This window comes from Microtus oregoni, unplaced genomic scaffold (assembly GCF_018167655.1).
Source record: "Microtus oregoni isolate MIOR12 unplaced genomic scaffold, Mior012 000045F_ref0000178, whole genome shotgun sequence".
Classification (NCBI taxonomy): domain Eukaryota; kingdom Metazoa; phylum Chordata; class Mammalia; order Rodentia; family Cricetidae; genus Microtus; species Microtus oregoni.
In genome coordinates this window covers 3,706,811-3,732,741 of record NW_024543219.1, presented here as the reverse complement: position 1 = coordinate 3,732,741, position 25,931 = coordinate 3,706,811, and the positions used below count along the sequence as shown (strand labels likewise).

General features: G+C 40.6%; 1 protein-coding gene across 2 annotated transcripts in view; it reads left to right on the top strand.

Moving 5' to 3' along the window:
- Positions 1–251: 251 nt before the first annotated feature.
- Ift88 (intraflagellar transport 88) overlaps positions 252–25,931 on the top strand; it is a 97,411-nt gene continuing 71,731 nt past the window's right edge. For both annotated transcript variants that reach the window (XM_041633968.1, XM_041633967.1), the window contains exons 1-12: positions 252–379; positions 6,002–6,097; positions 6,854–6,916; positions 8,522–8,578; positions 9,650–9,703; positions 10,937–11,000; positions 11,925–11,994; positions 16,253–16,343; positions 18,348–18,452; positions 20,585–20,687; positions 21,872–21,986; positions 24,022–24,253. In XM_041633968.1, the coding sequence (XP_041489902.1) occupies positions 6,008–6,097; positions 6,854–6,916; positions 8,522–8,578; positions 9,650–9,703; positions 10,937–11,000; positions 11,925–11,994; positions 16,253–16,343; positions 18,348–18,452; positions 20,585–20,687; positions 21,872–21,986; positions 24,022–24,253 (1,044 nt within the window). In that variant the 5' untranslated portion in view covers positions 252–379; positions 6,002–6,007. The remainder of the gene's footprint in view (positions 380–6,001; positions 6,098–6,853; positions 6,917–8,521; positions 8,579–9,649; positions 9,704–10,936; positions 11,001–11,924; positions 11,995–16,252; positions 16,344–18,347; positions 18,453–20,584; positions 20,688–21,871; positions 21,987–24,021; positions 24,254–25,931) is intronic.

Below are 25,931 nucleotides of genomic sequence, written 5' to 3'. Positions count from 1 at the left end.
TCCCAAGTCGTGGGTGGTGGGTGGCTCCGGGACACATTCCATTCACCCGGCCATCACGCTCTGGTCGCCCGCTCTCGAGATGGGATTGCTTCGAGGGTCACACGACCTTTGTTTCCTTCTGTGTTTACCCCAGAGCACTTGGCAACTCCCGGCCAGCGACAAAGACCGAGAAGCACTTCAGTAGCTCGTCCGACTCCGGCAGCCCTGCACTTCCGGTCCTGAGCTTCCGGCCTCGCCCAGGCGGCGCAGAGGACTGTGGGAGCGGCTTCCTTGGATTCGCGCCTGGCAACGGCTGGGCGTCCAGCTCTGGCCTGCGGAGGCTCAGGCGTCGCGTCTTCTCCCGGCCCACTCGCGGTCAGCCCGCTCCCCTCGGCGCGAGGTAGGAGAAGGGCCCGGATCCTCGTGGCCGCCCGTCCTGCTGCCCTGCTCCCTGCCCGGTGCGTGAGCGGCCCGCAGGGTCGCGAGGACAGGCGGGCTGGTGGCGCCCCAGCCACGCTCTGGCGAACGCGCTTCTGTAGCCCCACACTTTGTACTTTGTTAGTGCTTCTGTCAGCGGGTGGATATCCCTGCTCCTGCAGGCGTGGCGACCCGGGCCAAAGTGACACGACTTGGCGATGCCGTGGCACCAGTGAAACTTTCAGAGTTTCACAGTGGGTAACAGCGAATATTTCTAATACTTGCCTCAGGTCAACCTTTGAAATTTCCTAGTAGTCAGGATCGAATACAGAAGTACAGAAAAGAAAGCATTAAGCACAGTCTCACAAAGATAAAAGCATATCCTCTAGGGGTTGGTTCTAGACACCCACTTTCCCGGGATACCAAACTTCTCAGGTGCTCAGTCACATGTATAAGATGGTATGATATTTGCATTGTTTCTAAGCCGTTTTCCAACTCTGTCATCTTAGATATTCATTGCTACATAAATAATCTTTATGCTGAATTGTTCAGGGAATAGTGAAAAGGAAAAACAAACAAAAAAAGGTCTATGTTTAGTAAAGATAATTTTTCTCCCAAGTATCTTCAGTTTGCAGCTGGTTGAATCCAAAGATGCACAGATAAAGATGGCTGGATCTACCTACTTTTTCCCAGGATTCTTTCTACGCCTAAAATTCCACTGCTTTTTTTTTTTTTTTTTTTTTTAAAGGTGGGGTGGTAGTTCGAGACAGGGTTTTACGGTGTAACAGCCCTGGCTGTCTTGGAACTACCTCTGTAGACCAGGCTGGCCTCGAACTCACAGATCAGCCTGCCTCTGCATCCTGAGTGCTGGGATTAAAGGCGTGCACCACCACGGCCTGGCACAGTTTTTGCTCTTTATAGACTTTTTATTCTCTACTCTGATTATGAGTTTTGAAGAAACTACAATTGACATTTTGAGTGTGGACTGTCTATCGCGGTAGAAATATATAGAACTTTCCCATGCAAAATGGTTTCATTGGCATTTCATTGGCAGATGACAGTGTCCCAAATTATTTTCAAAACACTTTGGAAAATCTAGAAACCCTGAGTTGTACTATTTGTTAGCCACTAATGGTTGTTTGTAAAGAATAATTAATCCACTTAATCTTTCCTAACCTTGCTTTCCACATCTTTAAAACTGGTGTATTCCAGTATTGATCTGTTCAGCTGTCTATGATGTCTCCCAGGTGTGTGTGTGCCTGTGTGTTTAAATCTGGTTGTAACCCAGAAGAAAGGAGGTCTAGTTTTAAAAGCTGATTGTTTCAATGCCTTATCAATAAACTAAATGGACATCAGAAAGGTTTGTAAGCAGGAAATTCTTCAGCATGTGATTCTGAAAGTGTGGTCCCAGCTGGGCGGTAGCGGCGCTCACCTTTAATTCCAGCTCTCTGGAAGCAGAGGCAGGCGGATCTCTGTGAGTTCGAGGGCAGCCTGGTCTACAAGAGCTAGTTCCAGGACAGGTCCCAAAGCTACAGAGAAACCCTGTCTCGAAAATCCAAAACAAAACAAACAAATAAAAACCAAAAAACTGTGTGGTCCCTGGACCAGCAGCATCAGCATCACTTGGATCCTGTTTGGAATCTAGGACTGGGGAGATGGCTCAGTGCATAAAGTTCTTGCTGCAAAACATGAGAACCTGAGTTGATCCCAGCATCCCACTTTAAACATGTAGTGTAGTCGCTGGTACATGCTTGTAATCTCAGCTTCAGAAAAGTGAAGACCGGAGGACTTGTGCTGCTCACTGCTCAGCCAGCTTGGCTGAATCTTATCCAGGGCCCAGTGAGAGAGCTTGTCTCAGAAACCAAGGTAGGCAGTGCCTGCAGATGATGACACCCCAGGATGACCTCTCACCTCTACAGACACACATACCCACATGTCTACACATGCATGCAAGAATAACCATACCCACAACACATACAACATATGCACATGTGTGTGCTCACATGCAGGAACAACCATATGTGCAAAAAGGAATTCATGTTCTGACTGGGCAGAATAACTCATATCTCTCACCCCAGCTCTTGGGAGGTAGAAGCAGGAGTTCAGGGCTAGCCTTGGCTATGTAATGAGTTCAAGACCAGCCTAGGCCATAGAAGACCCTGTCTCAGAAACAAAAACACCCCCATTCCAAAGAAATCCCAATAAATTTATGTTCTGAGACATCAAAGGATCTCCTTAAGATTTCCTGAATCAAAAGCATAGAGGGCTGGAGAGTGGCTGTCTGAAATGAAGAAACCTTTAAACTTCTGGAGCATGCTCAGGTTTGAGAGGCCCTGGTTAGCATAGTCTTTCCCTCATGTGAATAGAGGATGTAGTCAAAGACCCCTCATACCACACTGAACCCTTCATACACTTTTTGTTTTGTTTTGTTTCTTAGTTTTTCAGGACAAGATTTTTCTGTGTAACAGCTGGCTGTCCTGGAACTTGCTTTGTAGACCAGGCTGGCCTTGAATTTACAGAGATCCGCCTGCCTTTTGCCTTTTGAATGATCAAAGGTGTGCATCACCATGCCTGGCATTTCTGTTTTTGTTTCTTTATATACATATATACCTATGATAAAATTTAATTATAAATTAGGCACTGTAAGAGATTAACAGCAATAGTAAAATATAAAATTATTGTAGTATACTGTAATGAAAGTAATGTATGTTCTGTTTCTCTAAATTTTTTTTGTTCTGTATTCACTCTTCTTTAATAAAGTGAGTTGGTGCTTAAAGACAATACTTCCTGGCTTCTCTTTGGCATGTTTGAATTGCCAACAGCTCTGTTATTGTGCTTTGGGACCAAAGATAAGGAAAAAACAAGAGCTGTGATACATAAACAGTTAATCTGACAACTGTGATAGCTGCTGTGTGGCTAATGGGCAGGTGGCCTATACAGTGTGTATATGGGTAAAACAGTGGCATTGATTAGGATGGTACAGTATTTATCACTCTGCTCAGAAAATGGGCAGTTGTTCCAGAAGCTGACAGAGTTCCTTTATGACCCAGCAATTCCATACCTTGGTGTATACCCAGGAGAATTGAGCATATACTCAACTAAGGCTAGAGAGATGGCTCAGTAGTGTAAGCATTTGCCGCTTTTTCAGAGGACCTGAGTTCAGTTTCCAGCATCCATATTAGCAAACTCCCAACACAGACACCTAAATTTAAAAAAGAAAGTGTATTCATGTAAAAACTTGTATATAAACATTCATAACAGGGTTATTCATAAAAGCTCTCAAGTAGAGCCAACCTAATGTTCATTAACTAATGAACAGAGAAACCAAATGTTGTAAATTTGTTATTGAGCCATGCAAAAGAATGCAGTATAATGAAACTATATCATGAACCCTGAAGACATGCTAAATGAAGGAAGCTAGACTTAACTGCTACATGCTGCATGGTTTCCTGCACATGAAATGTCTGGAATGGCTCATCTATAAAGGCAGGACGTTGTTGGAGTGGCTTTCAGGGCCTGGGAAAAGGAGGGATGGGGCGTAATTGCTAAAGAGCCTCAGGTTTCTGTTTTTATAGGGTGAAGAAAATGTTCTGGAATTGGATAGCAGTGATGGTTGTACACCTTTTGGGTATACTGAAACCCAATGATATACTTTATTTATTGAGATCTAAGCTGGTCTCTAACTTGCTATGTAGCTAAGGCTGACCTTGAAATTCTGAGTCTTCAACATCTACTTCCTTAGAGTGCCACCATTCTCTTCATGGTAGTTTAACGGGAGAGTCTTGATCTTTTTTTTTTTTTAAGATTTATTTATTTATTATGTATACAGTGGTCTGCCTGCATGTGTCCCTGTCTAGAAGTTGGCCCCAGATCTTATTACTGATGGTTGTGAGCCACCATATGGTTGCTGGGAATTGAACTCAGGACCTCTGGAAGAGCAGTCAATGCTCTTAACCACTGAGCCATCTCTCCGGCTCCCGAGTCTTGATCTTTTAAGAGAGCTGAAGAAAACAGTGATCATGGTTCAGTATTGCATTGACCCAGAAATGCCCCACAGCTACGCACACCAAGAGATTCAAAGCTGAGTGTTCTATAGGGCATGGTGGCACATGTCTTTAGTTCAAGCACTTGGGAGGCCGAACCAGGCAGATTTTGAAGAGTTTGAGGCCAGCCTGGTGTATATAATTAGTTCTAGGCCAGCCAGGGTTACATCTCAAAAAAGAATAAAACAAACAGAAAACAACCAACCCCCACCAAACAAGCAATGCAACAAAACAAAAAACACTTGTGAAACTGGCCAGGTCATCAAAGGTAGGCATATCAAAAACAAAAACAAAACAAAAAAAGCCACCAAGTATGTGTGTGTGTGTGTGTGTGTGTGTGTGTATATATATATATATATATATATATATATATGTGTGTGTGTGTGTGTGTGTGTGTGTGTATACACACACACCTTTTTGTGCTTTTATTTAAAATTTATTATGTATACAATATTCTGTCTGTGTGTATGCCTGCAGGTCAGAAGAGGGCACCAGACCTCATTACAGATGGTTGTGAGCCACCATGTGGTTGCTGGGAATTGAACTCAGGACCTTTGGAAGAGCAGGCAATGCTCTTAACCGCTGAGCCATCTCTCTAGCCCCTTTTTGTGCTTTTCAAAATAAATTACAGACATTAAACTTTCCCTTAAATATACCACATGTGCCTTAAGTTTGGACATTTGTTTAGATTTTTTTTTATTTTGATATAAAATTTCAAAGAAGAACTGAAGCCGGGTGGTAGTGGCGCATGCCTTGCTAGTTCCAGGACAGGCTCCAAAGCTACAGAGAAACCCTGTCTAGAGAAACCAATAAATAAATAAATAAACAAAATTGCTGTAAACATTCTTACATTAATATTTTGGCACACATGTTTTCATTTCCACCACAAAATTATTCTAGAGTGGACTTTCTAGGCCATAGAAGGTTAATAGTATGAAGCTGCAGACATTTTGCAGTCATAATATCTTATGCTCCCACTCATGATGGACAGGTATTCTGGTTGCCTCCATCCTTGCTGACCTGTGTGTTGTTGGTCTTTATAGTTAGCACTAATGCTAGGGATATAATAATTTTTGCCTTACATTTTAATTGATTATTGCATTTTTTTTTCTGTGCTTGATTTCTTTTTGTTGTTGTTGTTTGTTTGTTTGTCTGTTTTTTCGAGACAGGGTTTCTCTGTAGCTTTGGAGCCTGTCCTGGAACTAGCTCTCGTAGACCAGGTTGGCCTCATACTCAGAGATCCGCCTGCCTCTGCCTCCTGAGTGCTGGGATTAAAGGCATGCACCACCACCACTCAGCCTCTGTACTTGATTTTAACCTCTCTTGTTGCCTGTTACTTACATAGAAGATGTGGAACAAATATGAAATGAGGGTAGTAGATGTGTGTTTTGATAGTTTGGGGAATTTGGAAAAAAACATGCTGAAAATATAAATGAATTTAACTGAGCTAAGAATTGTTTCTTAGTCTGGGTGTGGCTTGTGAGGCTCTGGGCTCAGTTCGTAGCATCTGGAAAGTGAATTCTTATACCAGGCACGCTTTTATACTGCTGATTTTTCAATAGGCACAGATGATGGAAAATGTGCACCTGGCGCCAGAAACAGATGAGGACGATCTTTATTCTGGTTTTAATGACTACAATCCAGCCTATGATACTGAGGTAAAAACATTTTTTATATTGGTCTTTTGTTAGCCAATTCAGCTGGTTCATGAGGATTTGGGGTGTAATTGATTGTTACTTTTTATGTGCTTCAGATTAAGTAAAGTACTAAAAGTAGGAAAGTATTTCATGAAGAACCTCATAATTCCTACCATGACAGTGGCTTCAGCAGAAGGGACGATCATGAGAAAGAAAGCTCCTGTAACTGAACCAGGGTAGCTGTGCCTTTGGACTCTTCAGCGCTAACTATCGCAGAAGTGAAAGACTCGAATAACTCAGAGATACCTAAGCTTTGATTGGTTTATGTGTATGAGTGTTGCCTGCATGTATTTATGTGCACCGTGTGTATGCCTGGTTCCTGCAAAGGTCAGAAGAGGACATCAGTGCCTCTAGAACTGAGCCATGGTGCTGGGAACCAAATGCAGGTCCTTCACAAGAGCAGCAAGTGCTCCTTATCAGTGAGCCATCTCTCCAGCCTCAGTTTGTTTTGCTGTTCCAGTCTCTACTCTCTAATTTGGGATGTGTTGACATACAAGGTTGTCTCGTGGCCCCCAAGGACCATAAGGCTGGGAATGCAGCTCAGCTGATAGAGTGCTTGCCTGGCATGCACAAGGCCCTGAGTTTAGTCTCCAGCATTAGCTGCAAGATCTTAGTGAAAACCACCTCTGTGGTAAGATGAATTATAAAGGGTCTTGGATATAAATCAGAAGAGTTTAAATTTTGTCACATTTACTTGAATTTGTCTTTTTATTTTAGGAGTTGGAGAATGACACCGGTTTTCAGCAAGCGGTGAGAACCAGTCATGGCAGAAGACCTCCAGTAAGCAACTTAAAAATAAAGCTATAGAAATCATGTGATAAAATTCACCACTGTAATCATTTACACGTACTCATGTGCAACCCTGTAGTGCTCAGTTTGCTAATGCTGTCATGAGACAGTGCTTCAGAATGGCCTCCTTTCAGACAAGACTCCTGCCCATTAAATAGCGCCCCTGCCAGCTTTTCCTTCCTCAGCACTCAGTAGCTCCACTCAGGTCTTTGTTTCTACACCCTTGGTGGAGTCTGCAGTATTAGCGTGTTGGGTGTGGCACACCACTTTACTTGGTAAATGGATCACCACTATAGTCTCTGTTGATCTCTTTTAGATCCGTGATTTGTAAAGTTTTCCCCCCATTCTGTGGGCTATTTTCATGTTGATTATATTCTCTGGCACCGAAAGGCTTTTGGCTCGATGCAGTGCCATTTGTCTGCCTTATTGCTTATGCTTTGGTGTCATATCCTAGAAATCATCGCCGAGGCTAAGGCTGTAAACTTTCTTCTATATTTTTTCCCAGAAAATTTGTAGGTTTTGCTCTTTAATATATTTTGAATTAATTTTATGTGTGTGGTGTAAGATAAAGGCTCAAGTTCTTTTTTTAAAAAAATATTTATTATGTATACAGTATTCTGCATGCATGTATGCCTACAGGCCAGAAGAGGGCACCAGATCTCATTACAGATTGTTGTGAGCCACCATGTGGTTGCTGGGAATTGCCTTTAAACAAACATTTTTGTCTCCGCCTTTTTTAGTTGTTCTTAGTAGAAAGACATGGTAAAACAGTCCAGAATAGCAAGAAATAGAATTCCTTTTTGAATGATAATCAGTTATGTCCAGTGACTAACTTGCTGAGGACACTTTGACATGCTCCCTTTTGATCCTAGCTCCAATTGCATGATGTGATATTTGTATCATTTGTATTCAGTCTCCATTTGGTCTCAAAGATAGTAAATATAGTGAGGGAGAAAAAGGATTCCAATCCCGTAGACTCCAGAGCCTGCATCTGTTGTTGGGGTCTGTGGCTGCAGTACCACAACATGCAAGCATGTAGTATGTAGCATGCATTGAATGAGTGGTGGATGCAAGCATAGAAACTGAACTTACTTCTTAGGATCTCAGGTCACCCCAAAGTCTCTTTCCTTTAAAATGAAGACCGAGTCTCCTTCTAGCACATTCAGTACCTAAACTCCCTAGTATTTAAGCAATCATTCTAAGTATGACATTTCTCTCTCTCTCTCTCTCTCTCTCTCTCTCTCTCTCTCTCTCTCTCTTTCTCTCTCTCTTTGAGGTTGTAATTACATTTTCTCCCTTCCTTCCCTCCAAACCCTTCCATATACCCCTTCCCACACTCCTTTTAATTCATGGGCTCTTTTTTCATTGTTATTGCGTGTGTGTGTGTGTGTGTGTGTGTGTGTATTCTTAAATATAACCTGCTCAGTCCATATAATGTTATTTGTATGTATGATCATTTGGCATCAGACAGCTGGTTGGTGTGCTCTTCCCTGGGGGAGGGCCACCAAATAAAACATTTCTTTAGCACTGAGTCTGCATTTTCGAGTACATAGTCTGATCTGAGTACTGCTGACAATGCCCCTTTTCCTCCCCAAGGTAACTGCTAAAATACCAAGCACAGCAGTCAGCAGACCCTTAGCCACTGGATATGGGGTAGGTTCTTATGGAAAATATTAAGATGCATCTTAAAATATATGTAAGTTCATATGCAAGAATTGTAAATAGTTTGGGCTTTGTCAAGTCATGTCCCAGATATATAGTTACACATATTAAAAAGTCTAATTTGAGTAATAGCTTTGAATATTTTGGTAAGTTTGATTTTTGCACAATTGTATTTTATTGCCCTTTTCTATTTGTTGACCTTGTTTGTTATTGATTTCTGTTTCTTACATAATATAACTGACTCTTGTACACATTCCATTCATGAGTTCTACATGAAGCTAGGTATTATATAAACATAACAGTGTTTATGAGAACTTAACCAATGATAAGATGAAATTTAAGAAAACGTTTCAGGGATGCATGTTTGGGTTTTATCTTCTCTACTGTTTGGAGAAAATAGTCCTAAACTCCCTAGGAATAGTAATCCTTTTAATCTTGTTTAACTTACCTAAGTATGTTCTGACTTACACAAAATAAGAAAGAATGGTAGAAAAATGCAAGACTGAAGTGGAGAAACTTTTTAAAATATTTATGATCACGTACTCTAAGGTCAGCAAAATGGCTTCACAGCCCAGAGGCCCAGAGCGTTTGCCTTCACAGCATGCCTTACAGAGGTAGGAAAGCAGCTTCCTACAGGAAGTCTGAGGATGGAGTTACATTTGGTTTTGGTTCACAGTAAGAGGCAGTGAAGGGACAGATATTTCCAGTTTTGCAGATCAAATCGTCTTTGTCACAAGTGTCCATGCAGTGGTATTTGTAATACAAAAGCAGCGACAGGCATTGTGTAAATGGGTGGGGCTTTGCTGTAGTCCAGTAAACCATGTTCACAAGGCAGGTGGGCGGTGGGTGGGGCTTTGCTGTAGTCCAGTAAACCCTGTTCACAAGGTAGAAGGTGGGTGGTTGTTTGCTGATCAATCAGTTTTACAGATTGATTCCACACTATTAATGACAGATGGGAAAAAATTGTGTTTAGGGTAGATAGCGAGAAATGCCTGCAGTTTGATTTGTAAAGTTCCAGGCAGCTGTTTAGGACTTGGTTTAACTTGCTCTTTTGTTTATTAGTCTAAGACATCCCTGGCATCATCAATGGGAAGACCAATGACAGGGACTATTCAGGTATGTCTGCCTTGTGGTTTATTTTGTGACTTAGACTTTATCCCCAAAGTTTTTCCTCTTCTTGTATTTTAACAATTCTAACAAGGATGTTAATTATATAGTATCACCTTTACACTGTGGGGTAACATTTGGGCTGCCTTGAATCTTCAGAAGCACGCTTTCTTGGGATTGGTATGCTGTAGTCTCAAGTGAGAGCCTGGTGGAGTGACATAGACCGATGCTTTGCTATTCTGGAGTATCTGGAACTCGTTCTCCTGTGCTACCCTGTACAACAGTTTCTGTGGACTCTCTTGTAGCGTATGGGAGATCAGCCAGAAGCACAGGAGCAGCTGACAGATAAGCTAGTTAGTTCTTTTATAGCCAAGAGGAGACTAGCTGGGTTGTTAGAGCCCGTGGACCCCAACATTAGATAACTATTTTCCCTAACTGGACTGGTACGGAGCCGCAAGGAATAATCAGACACAGCTTACATGGTCATCACAGAAGGGCATCTCAGGCTTCTTCTCTCCTCAAGATCTCCCTGTGTTTATTATCCAAACAACTTTTATAACAAAACATAAACTGAGCAGGAAAATACACCAGACCTGTCCTCCAGGTAACCAGGTGAATGGCGTTTTGTCACGTCCTCATCTACCTGTCTGCTGTGTATGCTAGCTGTCATGTAGGCTTGAATCAGCATCTCTATCAGGCATCCTCCAAATTACAAAGAAAGGAGCAACAACATCCTGACCCCTTGTTAGGCAGAGACAGCCTGTCTGCAGGGCTACGTGACCACCTCAGATCGGGCCTTTGACTTTAGCGCCTGGCTGCCACACCATATGGAAATATGGGCCTACACTGGGTCAAGGCATTGAAATTTTAGAGGGGAGCAACAAAGCAACAGGGTTGCTGCACGGGGATGTAGAAGTGAGGCTTGAGGAGCAGGTTCCTAAAAATCAGGGCGAAAGGGGCTGGAGAGATTAGCAGTAAAGAGCACTGGCTCCTCTTCCAGAGGATCTAGGTTCAATTCCCAGCACCCGCATGGCATTTTAACAACTGTCTATAACTTCAGTTCCAGGGGACCCAGAACCCTCACAGACATAGATGCAAGCAAAACAACAATTTATAGAAAAAAATGTTATAAATAAATCATTTATTAAAAACCAGGACTAAAGTAGGCTGTTCATTATGTGCAGAGCTGTCCATAAATATAGTTCTTATTCATAAGTTTTAAATGATTCTTGTTCTTTGAAGGATGGAGTTGCTCGACCCATGACGGCAGTGAGAGCAGCTGGCTTTTCCAAGTCAGCTTTGAGAGGTTGGTTCATTTCCTCACACCTGTCCCCATCGATGTATGTGCATATCACTTCCATTTTAAATAAGATCAAACATGCCATTGATTACAAGATGCACCATAATTTTGGGTACCATTGAGAAAGAAAGGGGTAAGCTGACTGTGGTGGTTCTTACCTGTAACCCCAGCACTTGGACACTAACGGTGTCCACATGGTCTCTAGCCTGGGCTACATGTGCAAAGCCTGCTCAAACAGATGACCAAGAGGAAAGGACTGGTGACACTGTCCTGTAGCTCACTTGGGGTAGTAGTTACACCACTATAATTTGTCAAAATGTATTGAAGTATGCACCTAATATATGGTTTGTATAAGTTAAATTTGATCTTAAAAATGAAAGGTGGAAATATCCTTTAAATATATAGGTTAAATAATTAAAAATAAAACCAACAAAAAAAATGGTGTTTATCATACCAGTAAGAAAACTTAGAAAGTTAATCCCAGGTTATACCGTACATACTTGATAATTTAGAATTCACACTAGAAATACAGACCTATGAAGGGAGAAAGTAAATACGGAGAGAGCAATCTATTTTTTTTTGTTTGTTAATCTGTAAGTTCTGTTTATCATTTCATGTGCATTAAAAATCTTAACAGGCTGGCAGTGGTGCATACCTTTAATCCCAGAACTCAGGAGGCAGAGGCAAGCAGCTCTCTGTGAGTTCCAGGCCAGCCTGGTCTCCAAAAGGTAGTTCTAGGATAGCTAGGACTGTTATACAGAGAAATCCTGCCTCAAAAACAAAAACTTAACTGTTTCCATAAAATATTTTTGTGTGATAAAGTATTTTGCCTGTTGAGCTTATACCATATAATAAATGATAATTTATTGTGTACAAGATTCTCTTCAACTTTGCTGGATCATAATCCTAAACTCTTGAATTGTGTCTCAGGCTCTGCATTTGATCCCCTCGGCCAGTCCAGGGGCCCTGCTCCTCCTTTGGAAGCCAAAAATGAAGATAGGTACGTAAGGCCTCCTGCTGCTGCTGCTCCTGTTGCTGCATGCTTTTCTTTTCTAGGTAGATAATTTAAGCTTGTGTGAGCAGCGTGCTGGTGAGACTCCATCCCCAACTCTTGAACTTAGCAGAGAAATAAAAATCTAGGAATAGACATGTGAAATCACGTGATTTCGCTGGACTGTTAGTTGATTGAAGTTGTGATCTAACTTTCACAAGTCGGAATTCTCTTGAAGGCCAAACAGGATTATAAATGATACGCTTTTTTTAAAAAGGTATTTTTCAAAGAAAATTTAAGAGAAAAATAGCGAGCTAGTTTGTCATATTATTTACTGAGCGGTTTCATTTTGTATATGTGTGTGGTGCTGGCGTCAACCCAGGACTTTGCATTGCTGTACATGTGCTTTATTGCCAAGCCACAGCCTTAGCCTGAGCACTGCGTTTTCTAGAGAATTAACTCTTCATACTTATCTAGACAGAAACCTGAAAGCTTCAGGCTTCATCCTGTGTGCACTCACGCTGCCTATGGCCCTTGATGCACACCCTGCACATGAAGAGCCGCTGGCAGTTAGTGAGTTTCCTGTGTGCAGGCACTGAGGAGCTTCACACATGAAAATAAAGCTGTTGCTGTCACAGGTTGAGAGAAGGAGTGCAAGCCCAGGGACTTCACCTGCTGAGGCTGATGAAGGGTGTGGCTGAGATAAACTCAATTTGTCAGGTTCTGGGGTGCACGTTGTTAGTTACTGTGTGTGAGAGTGCGAGTGTGCACCCACGTGTGTGTATGTGTGTGTGTGTGTGTGTGTGTGTGTGTGTATGAGAGAGAGAGAGTGATTGGTTGGCTTTGTGATGCTGAAGGTTCAGCCCAGAACCTAATACATGCCAGCGAGCACCCTACTACACTGCATCCCCAGTCCCTCCTGTTGTTTAAAATTGTAATTCTTAAACACAGCACTTAGGGCTATTGTGTATGTTATATAAGTACCCTTTTGACTAACCTCTATAGATGACCAGTTTATTTTATATTCAGGCTAGTGAGGGGAAAGGCGTTACTTAAGTAGTAATGTAATTTAGGCTGTTTTTTACTGCTCACAAAGAATAGAAATCTGGAAAGACGCACATAATTAGAGCATTTATTGTGTTACACAGTGTGAGTTCTGGAGGAAGGGCCGTTCTGGTGTGGCTGATTTTACTGCTCAATAACATCAGCGCTTGTTTGGCTTTTCCTCCACCCTTTTGGCTTTTCCAAAGAGCCTGCTTATCCGTACGATGCCCAGAGAGTGGAGAGAGCTCAGAATAACATGTAATTGAGAAGTTGAGCAGCTGAAAGCTGAAGATTTCAGTCCCTTTCAACAAAGCTAAGAGCTTGGCAGCTCTCTCTACCACAGACTCTTGTGCCTTTGTTTCTCACGGCCCTCGGATGCATCACACACAGGCTTAGGGATGAGTCAACTGCTGGGAGGGAGAGAGGGGTGCTCTACACTAGCTTGGGATCTGTACTGGCTAGCAGGCGCTTGTCAGATACCTAACAGTGTCTACGTATCCATTTTATTTCATTAGTATTTTTTAGGGCATAAGTTACTTTGAGTGTCTTCTTAAAATTCTCTTACAGATTTTTAGCTACAATTTTTTATTGATGTTTTTGGTTTAATATCAATCTATAAATAACATTCAAAAACATTTATTGGAGCTGGATGGTGGTAGCATATGCCTTTAACTCCACTGAGGAGGCAGAGGCAGGTGAATCTTTGTGTTCAAGGCCAGCCTGGTCTTACAGAATGAGTTGCAAGACAGCCAGGGCTACACAGAGAAACCCTTTCTGAAAAATCAAAAAATGAAAACAAAAAAACATTTATTGGAGTGTTTCAGACAAGTTGAGTATATATAGACTTCACTGTAAACCTATAAACTTTTAAATTTCTTTTTATTTTAAATATGCAAGTGTTTTGTCTGCATTTATGTCTGTGTACCACTTGCAAACCTGCTGTCCACAGAGGCCATAAAAAGACATCAAATCCCCTAGAACTGGTTTTACAGATACTTGTGAGCTATCCTGTGGGTGCTGGGAATTGAACCCTGGTCTTCTGGAAGAGCAGTTAATGCTCTTAGCCACTGAGCCATCTCTCCAGTCCTTCACTATTTTTTAATAAAAGTTTCCATGTTATGCTGTTGCTCAATTTGAATTTTAAAGCTCTTTATAGACTACTAGCATGCATAGTTTTAGTCTCCCACAGAATAGGAGTCTATAGATAAAACTGTACTGTACTGTATTCTTTTAAAAAATCCATTTGTAGTGAATTAAGAGAGCTATATACTTGATTGTAGGTGGATTTTTCTTTGGGCTTCTAGCTCACAAAAAAAAGACATAGAGACTTATTATTAATTATAAAATAAAAGATCCTAAGCGTGTAGCGTAGACTTGTCCCACTAGCTCTTATAGCTTACATTAACCCATTGCTATTCATCTGCACGCTGCCACGTGACTTAGGTCTTTACCTCTCCTCTACATCAGGCTGGCAACAACTTCTTTCTTCTTCCCGGAGCTCTCTCTGTCCAGAAGTCCCAGCTATACCTAGCCATTGGCTGTTTAACTTTTTATTAAACCATTTAGTGACATATCTTTACACAGTGTAATCAAATATCAAATATCTTGCAGCACTTGGATGTAACTTCAGTGGGATTTTATTTAGGTATCAGCGTAAATATAGAGAGTTATACTATTTTCCTGGAAGAAAGTGGTAGCAAATCAACAGTAACATTATTTTCTTTCTTTTTTAAAAAAATATTTATTTATTTATTTATTATGCATACAATATTCTGTCTGTGTGTATGTCTGCAGGCCAGAAGAGGGCACCAGACCTCATTCCAGATGGTTGTGAGCCACCATGTGGTTGCTGGGAATTGAACTCAGGACCTTTGGAAGAGCAGGCAATGCTCTTAGCCACTGAGCCAACTCTCCAGCCCCAGTAACATTATTCATTATTTTCAAATGTGACTGCTTTGGCAATTGTTTTTAATTGTGTGTGTGTTACTAGAAATTGAATAGGACCTTGCACATGCCCAGCAATTGAATTGTTCTACAACTGAGCTGTATCTACAGGTCCAGGATAATTTGTACTTAGTAAAATCAAGGCTTTTTAAAATTAATACAATATTTTTATTCTTTGAGACTTGCATACATGCATGCAATGTATTCTGATCATATATACTTCCTCATTCTTCCACTCTTCTTTTTTTTTTTTTTTTTTTTTTGATTTTCGAGACAGGGTTTCTCTGTAGCTTTTTGGTTCCTGTCCTGGAACTAGCTCTTGTAGACCAGGCTGGCCTCGAACTCCCAGAGATCCGCCTGTCTCTGCCTCCCGAGTGCTGGGATTAAAGGCGTGCGCCACCACCGCCCGGCTCTCTTCCACACTTCTAAACCACCTTTCAACAACTTAATATCTTTTAAATATTTTTTATAATCCACTGCTGCATAGATATCAGCCATTTATTGGAACACGGTCGACCTATCAGTGACCACACCCATAAGGAACCTCAATGGCTGTTTGGGATTTTGTTTGCTTGTTTGCCTAGTGTTTTTGAGACAGGATCTCAACTATGTAGCCTTGTCTGGCATGGAATACTTTATGTGCACCACAGGGGCCTCTAAGTCATAGATCTGCCTTCCTCTGCTGCCCAAAGGAATATGCTACCACAGGGCCCAGGAGCCAGGTTTTTAAACTATTTAATCTCATTAGACATTTTCTTTATACCATTCTTAAGTTTATAAATAATCTTAAATCTCTTTTATGAGCTTTCGTTTTCCTAGCCACAGGGGAAGTTTTCATTTTTTCATAGCCACTTCTTTCTGGAGCAGCGATGTAGTGTGCCTGCCTGGTCCAGATCCTGCCTCTATTACTTGCTAACTTTGTGCTCTTGAGCAAAATTTTCTCTATCTTTCACTGAAATATAATTGCAGTTCTCACATCATGTGTTTTATGAGAAGTAATTGATGTTGTTAGGGTGGCACGTTTAGTTCAGTGTGTGATTATTACACCTGGTGCTAAATAAATGTTCATTTTACTTTCATGTTTATTATGAATAATTCACTAATGTAATTATTAAGCACAACAGTAGGGTTTTTTTGTTTGTTTTGCAGTTCCATGTTTATCTTAATTTGAAATCTAGCTTTAAAGCTTAATGGCATTACTAGGCAATGTCCAAAAGTAACTCGTGGTGTAGATTTTAGTGGTTGAGTGGTTTAAACGACACCCACTGTTTCTCAACAGCCCAGAAGAAAAGATCAGACAGCTGGAGAAGAAAGTGAACGAGCTGGTAGAGGAGAGCTGTATCGCCAACAGTTGTGGGGACTTAAAGCTGGTGAGTTCATAAGCATGGCTTATGACATATGTGTTGATGTCTGTATCTACTTTTAAATACACACATATGTGTGCACATTTTCTTTTTGCTATTGACTGGTCTTAGGCTTTGACTAAGGCAATTATTTTGAGAATTTTGCTTTACAAATTCAGATACTACAATTGGGTGATTTTACAGTTTTTGACATTGTTTTTTCAAAGATTTATTAATATTTTATGTTTAGGAATGTTTTGCCCATATGTGTATATGTAAATCACATGTGTGAAGTGCCTGTAGAGGCCAGAAAAATGTGTTAGATCCCCTGGAACATGAGTTACAGATTGTTGGAACTGCCATGTGGGTGCTGGGAACGAAACCCTAGTCCTATGCAAAAGCAGCAAGTGCTCTTAACCCCTGAGCCATCCGTCCAGCCCAACACTGACACTGGTCTTTTTAAAGCAGAAACATTCTGTGTAGTACTTCTGAAACTCAGCTACCATGACTCCTGACACACACTGTGGGCTGTAGAGGACTATTTCCCCTGACGCACACTGTGGGCTGTAGAGGACTATTTCCCCTGACACACACTGTGGGCTGTAGAGGACTATTTCCCCTTTTCACTGAGACGGGATCTCACTGGAGCCAAGAGTCGCCTAGAACTCATGATCCTCCTGCCTGTACGTTTTCATCTTCTGCGTGCTACCACGCCCAGTTTCCTGAGTTCTGTCTTCTCATCGAAACCTCACCGGCCTTTTTTTCTAAGTAATACCTTTCAGGATTTCATCTGCTTTTTAATGTGCAGATTAAATGCATTAGTGATTAATTCCCAAGTTACCAATAATGCATTAAGAAATAAAAGCCCTTCCTTCCCCTTTAGAGTCGTTTAACCAAGATCGCGTTCAGATTGGAATTCTCTGCTTCACATTCCCTGTGTCTTCTGTCCATCTTCTCTGTCTGTTGTATGAGTCTGAATCTGTGACTGCATTTGTATTCTTGTCTGTCTCTGTGTGTCTGTCTCTGTGTGTCTATCCCTCATGAAGGGCTTCACCTGCGTGTACTAGACAGTACAGAAAGCATCACATGGGGAATGAATGGGATTCTTTACAGAAGTTTTAGCAGAGTTTTACATGGGAGAAGTCTCTGGCTGCAGCTGATCCCAACTGACCCAGACAACAATAGTACTATACAAATTATTGTCTGTAGACCAATATCCGCAACGGTTGCTTTCAACCTTGTAGACTTCGGGAAGTCGCTTTCAATTTCTGGTACACATGCATTGTCTGGGTCAGGGGTGTGGAAGAGAACATAGCTTAAGATTGCAAATATGCATTAGCTTAGGTTGTAAAAGTTGATTACATGGGAAGCCCAAAGCAAGAAAGGTTGGTTGTTACATTGTTCTCTTAAAGCAGGTTCTTCAGCAAGTAGTTTAACTACACAGTAGGGTAGCAGTAGTCCTCTACAGCCCACAGTGTGTGTCAGGAGTCATGCATGGTAGCTGAGTTTCAGAAGTACTACACAGAATGTTTCTACTTTAAAAAGACCAGTGTCAGTGTTGGGCTGGACAGATGGCTCAGGGGTTAAGAGCACTTGCTGCTCTTGCATAGGACTAGTGTTTGGTTCATTTCTTGTAATATTAGGCCATAATTATCTCATAGTTTACTGAACTTTGAATATCCCCAACGCCAAACAAAATCCATCCAAGTGCCTACTTTTTAAGATTGAATTAAAATACTCAAAACACTTAGGAATTGGGAGGGAAAAAGAATTACATAGGCGTAATCAAGTCCAAAAGGTAGCAGGAAAGAGTGGCACAGTGTTAACTTGCAATAAATACACCCTTTTCCAGCAAAGCAGTTCTATATTTCAGAGCACCATTTTAACAATATTCCGGGGAATTTTGTATGAGGCTACAGAGGGGCATTCGGAAATCTGAGGTGGAATATGAATTCAGTCACGCATCGTATAAATGCATGAATATTGATGAAAGCATCAGCCTGTCTTAACCAAGTATAAATCTGATCTCAGGCCTTAGAAAAGGCAAAAGATGCAGGAAGAAAAGAGAGAGTCCTGGTGAGGCAACGAGAGCAAGTTACGACTCCAGAAAATATCAACTTGGATTTAACGTACTCCGTAAGTATCGGTGTGCCTAGTGAGTACTATATGTTTACCAGGGTCTCTCCATTCCAAGTCTCCATTTTTGTCTGTTTTGTTTTTTGTTTTTTTCTCCAGTGATAAGGATCAAACCCAGGGCATTGTATATGCCTGTTCAGTATTCTGTCACATCCATCCCTAGTCCTCTTGTTGCATGTAGAAAAAAGATTTTTCACCAAATCATAAAATTTGTTCAGACTTATGGGGTGCTATCTTAGTACCTTTCTATTGCTGTAGCAATAGACCATGACCAAGGCAACTTATAAAAGAAAGCATTTAATTTGGGCTCTCAGTTTTAGAAGGTGGGTTCATGACCACCATGGCAAGGAGCATAGCAACAGGCAGGTAGGCATGGAGCTGGAGAAGTAGCTGAAAGGTAACATTTGGGTCAGCACACCATAAGGCAGAGAGAGAAAAAAACAATGTAAGCTTTTTAGACCCCAAAACCCACCCCCAGTGCCACACCTCCTAAATCCTTCCTAAACAGTTCCACCAGTTATGGACCATGCATTCAAATACATAAGGGCCATTCATGTGTAGACCACCACAGGTTCCGTGTGATATTTTGACAAATGATACTTAAATCAAATTAAGTATATCTATCTCTTCAAACATTGATCATTTATTAAGAACATTCCAATTCCTTTTTTCTAGCTTTGAAAAATATGAGGTTCTCTTAGTGTAAAATAATACATCACACTAAAAATGTGTCTTTTGTTGAGACACGTTCTTACTACATAGCCCAGGCTGACCTTAAATTTCTAATCCTCCTGCCTCAGGCTCCCATGTGCTGGGATTATAGGCATGTGCCATCATGCCCAGCTATGCTATAACTTCATACTATAACTAACTTGGTATCCATTGGCTAGTCCTCTTTCTTTCCTTTGCTTTTCCTGCTCTTTTTGGTTTTGCCTTGTTTAATTTGATTCTTTCTTCTGTATCCAGCAATAGGCTAATATATTTGGTCCGTGAGACACTCTTGTCTTTGGTTTGCATAAGAGTTCTTTTGTTTAGCTGGGCAGTGGTGGCTCACACCTTTAATCCCAGCACTCAGAAGGCAGAGGCAGGTGGATTTCTATGAGTTCGAGCCCAGCCTGATCTATAGAGCGAGTTCCAGGACAGGCAGAGCTATTGCACAGAGAAACCCTATATCTTGGGGCGGGGGGGGGGGGGAGATTTCTTTTGTTAATTAGTTATTCAGTTGTTTTTATTGGTGATGGAAATTGAACCTAGGGTCTCATGTGTGCTGCGTAAGTGCCTCACCATGAGCTGAGTTCCCAGGCTTCAATTGTAAGCCCATGTCCTTATTCCTCAATTTTTCAGACATTCTTAATATTTGTGCTACACCAGGGTTATCTTAATGAGGTGCTGATGTTGATTTTTGAGCCAGTAAATATGTGAATCTAGTAGGAAAATCAATGCCCTTCTTTAGTTTCTAACAAAATGTCTTTAACACTGAAAATATTCTGCCTTGATATTTATTTACACTGCTGTTTAAAAGAGTGGATTTTTAGTGGACTGAGTCTTATATGTCAAATAAATAAAAAAGAAACATCTGAAATGTTAAAAATATTAGATATAGGCCCACGCCTTTAATCCCAACATTCAGGAAGCTGAAGCAGGCAGATCTCTGTGAGCTGGAGACAGCTTAGTCTACATAGATAGTTTCGGCCAGCCTGGGCTACATAGTGAGACCCTGTCTCAGAAAAAAGTTTTGTTATACAAATCCTTCTCTGATATGCTTTAGAGTTTAAGCTATTTCTATATAATTTTTCATTTCTACTTGTAAGGAGAACTAAATAATCCTTTTCTTGATTATTTCTTTTTCTACCAGTAGTATTAGCAAAGCACATTTATTCTTTGTGGGTCTTCCTAAAATCACTGATGGTTAAGCACTGCTCAAATTAAAATAAAAATACAAAGAAAATTAAGTGAAGTTTAGAGGTCAGCGCCCCATCATCTGCGTTCTCTTTACTTGTAACACAAGGCAGGTTTGTGCTTGATGATATCTTGAGACAGCTTTGTTCAAGTGTTTTAACCTCTAGAAAGACTGCAAGTGAATGGGGCCAAGGATGGTCATCATGTGGCTTTTTATAGTGTTTCTTTCCTAGGTTCTCTTCAACCTGGCCAGTCAGTATTCAGCCAATGAAATGTATGCAGAAGCACTGAACACATACCAAGTGATAGTGAAAAATAAGATGTTTAGCAATGCAGGTAGGTGTATATAACCAACATTTTACAGATACTTAGTTCTTTTGTAGTGTTAATTTCATTTCCTCACTTTATTTTCTTATAATAAAAGGATTCATGCTTTAAGTAAATTGTTATTTATGATGTGGTGTCCTGCTTAAAGATACTATGTGTGAAAAACATACATGTATAGGAATAAATGCAGTTGACATAAAATAAACTGCCTAGTACTAAACACAAGATATATTCCAAACTGGGCAAGGTGATGCTTGCTTTTAATCCCAGCACTGGTGAGGCAGAGGCAGGTGGATCTCTTGAGTTCAAGGCTACCTGATCTGCATAAGGAGCTCCAGGACATCCAGGGCTACATAGTGAGACCCTGCCTCAAAACACAACCACGAATACTGCATCCTCATAAGAAGGAGGAGCCATGCCAACCAAATGGAGCATTTCTCTCATTAAGTGACTGTGTTCCCATGAGACAATTGTATATTTATATTGTGTAGTTTTTGTGACAATATTAAGGTTTATTAGAATATTATTTCCTTTAATAACATTAAAATTATGTGCCATTATAGAGTAATTTACAAATGTCTTGTATCCCTTTTTAAGTGTGTATAGTGTGTGTGTGTATGTATATAAATATAAATACATGAATGTTACGGTGTATGTGTGGAGCCAGAGGACAGCTTGCAGGAATCTGTTCTTTTCTTCCACTCTGTCTTCCCAGATGGAATCAGCTCCTCAGGCTTGCACAGCCAGAGCTCTTCCCGTAGAACTCTCTACTGCCTTGTGTTTTTCTTAGCATAATGCACTTCAGTTTTGTAATGAAAACTGATGTCTAACCATATTTTCAAGAAGTTCCATTTCTCCATACTTAAGTGTATGAATGTATGACAAGGGTGTACTGTTTTGATGTTAGAATTTTATGTCTAAAAGCTCTAACTGGGCCAGAACATTTACTCAATGGTAGACATACTTGTACCTATGGCTAATGACCTAAGTTTAATCTCCAGATCCTAGGAGTGGCAGGAGGGAACCAGCTTCCATGAGTTTTCCTCTGACCTGCACACATATACACACAATAAAAAGTATTTAAAGCATCCTAACTTGGAAAAAAAGCTTTAGAGAATATAAACTAAGATTATCTAAAATATCATAGGAAAAGTACAAACATGAGAATGTTTACCCTCGTTTTTTTTAATTAGGGAGACTGAAAGTGAATATGGGAAATATTTATTTAAAGCAGAGGAATTACTCCAAAGCCATTAAGTTCTACCGAATGGCCTTAGATCAGATCCCGAGTGTCCATAAGGAAATGAGGTAAGTGTCAAGTGTCTTCTCAGGAGCAAGCTGGCTTGTGGTTTGCTGTCACTGGACTGAAGGTTTCGAACTGTGTGTAGATGGGAGGTATGGATTCATGGTTCAGATGTGGATTTTTGCTCTGTCCACTTGTGACCATTTGCATATCTCACATATTGGCAAATTAAAGGTTAAAGGAATAGCACTTGATCAATAAAAATAAAACTAAACTAACCATGCAGCTGTTAGGAACATCATATAGCTTCATGCCAGCACAGCCCTACAGCAGTCATGGCAGTAGAGTGGACCACAGCGCACACCTCCTACTGTTTGAGAGCACTGTGGAGTGGAAAAGGTAGAGAAGTCGGGGTATCTTCTACTCCTCCAATATTCAAGAACAGAAATAGTATATTTATTGGCTTAATTTTGCTTCCGTTGTGAATCATAATGTAAATATCTGATATGCAGTATATCTGATATGAAAATCCTGCTTGGGGTGTGAGTAGTTGGGTCACTCAACTGCTCACAGCTTGGGAACTACTGCTCCAGAATCACCTTTAACCTGGCAACCACCAAGAATTTGAGCATTTCTGGAAAGTGTAATTTAGGGGCATACATTATGTGCTTAATAGTAACTGAGGCAGTGGGTACTATAGTAATTTAGTAATATATTTAGTACTATAGTAATTTAGTAATATATTTAGTACTATAGTAATTTAGTAATATATTTAGTGCTATAGTAATCTAGTAATATATTTAGTACTATAGTAATTTAGTAATATATTTAGTACTATAGTAATTTAGTAATATATTTAGTGCTATAGTAATTTAGTAATATATTTAGTACTATAGTAATTTAGTAATATATTTAGTACTATAGTAATTTAGTAATATATTTAGTGCTATAGTAATTTAGTAATATATTTAGTACTATAGTTATTTAGTAATATATTTAGTACTATAGTTATTTAGTAATGTATTTAGTACTATAGTTATTTAGTAATATATTTAGTACTATAGTAATTTAGCCAGGGCAGTAACTACCGAGGATTTGAGGTAGATCGCATTCTAAACAAAAAGAAAACCATGAATGAGTGATTCTGATCCAGTCAGCTAGTTATGAATCAGCAGTGGGGTTATGTTTGGATGCACTTGTCAGTGCAGTGGGACCATCTCCACTAGAATGGCCCTAAGGGACTGGCAGAGACAGGTACTGATGCGGATGCTGAGACATTAGAAATCTCATGCATTGGATATGTGAAATGGTACGGCTACTTTTCAAGACAGGCAGTGTCTTAAAAGGCCAACAATTCTATTCCTGGGTATATACTTAAAAGAAATGAAAATTTACATTATTTCAAAGGCTTGAATGTGAATGTTCATAGTAGTAGTAATCATAGTATCAAAAAAGTGGAAGTAGCCCATTTCCACCAAGCAGGCATAGGTAAGAAAACATGGAAAGGCCAGGTGTTGTGGCACACATCTCTTAATTCCAGTACTCTGAAGCAGAGGCGAACAGATCTCTGTGAATTTGAGGCCAGCTTGGTCTACATAAAGTCCCAAGCCACCAAGGCAGCCAGGGCTACATAGTGAGACCCTGTTTCAAAAATTAAAGTGATGTATATCTATACTGTAGAGTTCTACTTAGTGATTTTTTTTTAAGAAGTGAAGCACTGATACTCCAGTGTAGAGGAACCTCAGGATTGTGTCGGGGGTGGACCTGACACTTCATATGGTCTGTTTATAGGCAATAACTAGAAAAGGCAGAGAGACAGAAAGTAGATTAGTGGTCCCCAGCGCTGACTGTGAGGACGGGGAACAACAGTTAGTAGCAGAGTTTCCTTTTCAGGTAATAGAAATGCTTAAATATGCACTTATTATCCCAGACGTGTAAATATGGCTGTAATCATTAAATGTTGTGATCTGTCTGTTATACTATTTACAATTTAAATTAAATTTAAAAATAAAATTAAAAAAAAGAAAGACAAAGGGAAGTGCAACAACTTGTGTCATATCAGTTCAGACTTTTCAGACTAACCCATTTCTCCTTGTTTAGGATTAAAATAATGCAGAACATTGGGATTACATTCATAAAAACTGGTCAGTATTCAGATGCCATCAATTCATTCGAGCACATCATGAGTATGGCCCCGAATCTGAAGGCAGGCTTCAACCTGATTCTCAGTTGTTTTGCCATTGGAGACCGAGAAAAAATGAAGAAGGCATTCCAGAAGTTAATTGCTGTTCCGTTAGAAATTGACGAAGATGATAAGTACATCTCCCCGAGTGTGAGTATGAGAATGGCAGTCACTTGGCTCTTCTGCTGTCTGTCCATGGAAACGAGCAAATGGGAATGTCTTGAGTTTCCCAACAGGCAGCTCACTTATTTTATTTGCTATTTATTTTGAGTTAAGACTGGGACTTAGGGTTAGAGGTTATAGTTAAAACAGACCACATATGTGGGTGACAGCTGTGTCGCTTAGACTGTCTGTGGGGCCCCTCACAGTGGGATCAGGACGTGTCCCTGGTGCATGGGCTGGCTTTTGGAAACTCATTCCTCAGGAGGGGATGCCTCACCCAGCCTTGATGTAGGGGAGGAACTTGGTCCTACCTCAACTTGATACGCCACGCTTTGTGACTCCCCTGGGAGACCTGCCCCTTCTGAATGGTGAAAGAGTGGATGGGGTCTGGTAGATAGGAGGTGGGGGAGGGAGCAGGAGGAAAGGAGGGAGGGGAAACTGTGACTGGTACATAAAATAAATGAAAAAAATTAATAAAAAATAAAATAAAGCCCCCCAAAAAAGATCAGACTGCACAGTTTTCGTCAAAGCTTTTAGAAAAATCATTAAAAATAAGATTTGACTACACCTTGACCATGTGACTGTGGAACTGCTTTTTTCCTGGTTAGTTTTTGTCAACTTGACACAACTAGGGACACCTGGGAAGAAGGACCCTCAACTGAGGAATTGTTTCCATCAGGTTGACCTGTGATTGGGTCTGTCGGGCATTTTCTTGATGAAGGTTTGGATTGGAGGGCTCAGATATCTATAGGCAGTGCTACCCTTGGGCAGGTGGCCCTGGGTTGTTACGAGAAAAAAGGCTGAGCAACCCATGAAGAGCAGGCCAGAAAGAGCACTCTTTGTAGTTTTTGCTTCTGTCCCTTGACACCAGGCTCCTGCCTGCCTGAGCGTCCTGCCCTGGATTTCACTGGTGATAAACTGAAAGCTACAAGCTAAATAATAACTCCCATATCATAAGGTTGTTTGGTCAGTGTTTTTATCAGATCACTAGGAAACAAACTAGAACGGTAGTACTGAGGAGTGAACCTAAGACTTTGCTCGTGATCTGCCACTGAGCTATACCCCTGTCCATCTGCCATGGAACCTAAATTCCTTTTTTGTTTGGTTATTTCTTTGTTTGTTTGATTGGTTGGTTGGTTGGTTGGTTGGTTTTTGTTTTGTTTGACATAGGATCTCACTATCCCAAGCTGGCCTCAAATTTGCTGTGTAGCTAAGGATGATTTTGAACTTCTGACACTCCTGACTTCCCAAATGCTGTGATTAAAGGCATATGCCACTTGTGCCCAGTCTTACATAGTCTTGGAATTGAACTCAGGGCTTCATGGATCACATGCAAACATTATACCAACTGAACTATATCCTCTGGAAAATCTTGTTTTTAAAGACCGAAAAGGATATTATATGATGTTAAGTGAAGAGTTATGGGCCCATACACATGAGAAACTAGGGGAAAACACACCAAAATAGAAACAGTAGTTTCTGGACAATTGGATGTTGTTTTTTCTTATTCTTTCTCTTCCTTCTTTTCTTCCTCCCCACCTCTTCTTTGTTTTTCTTAATACTTTGAAAACATTTTCCAGATTTTTATGCATAGATTGTTAGCATTCTATTACGTTAAGTCAAACCATATGAAATTGCCTGTATTTGAAGGGCAAAGTTGTATATA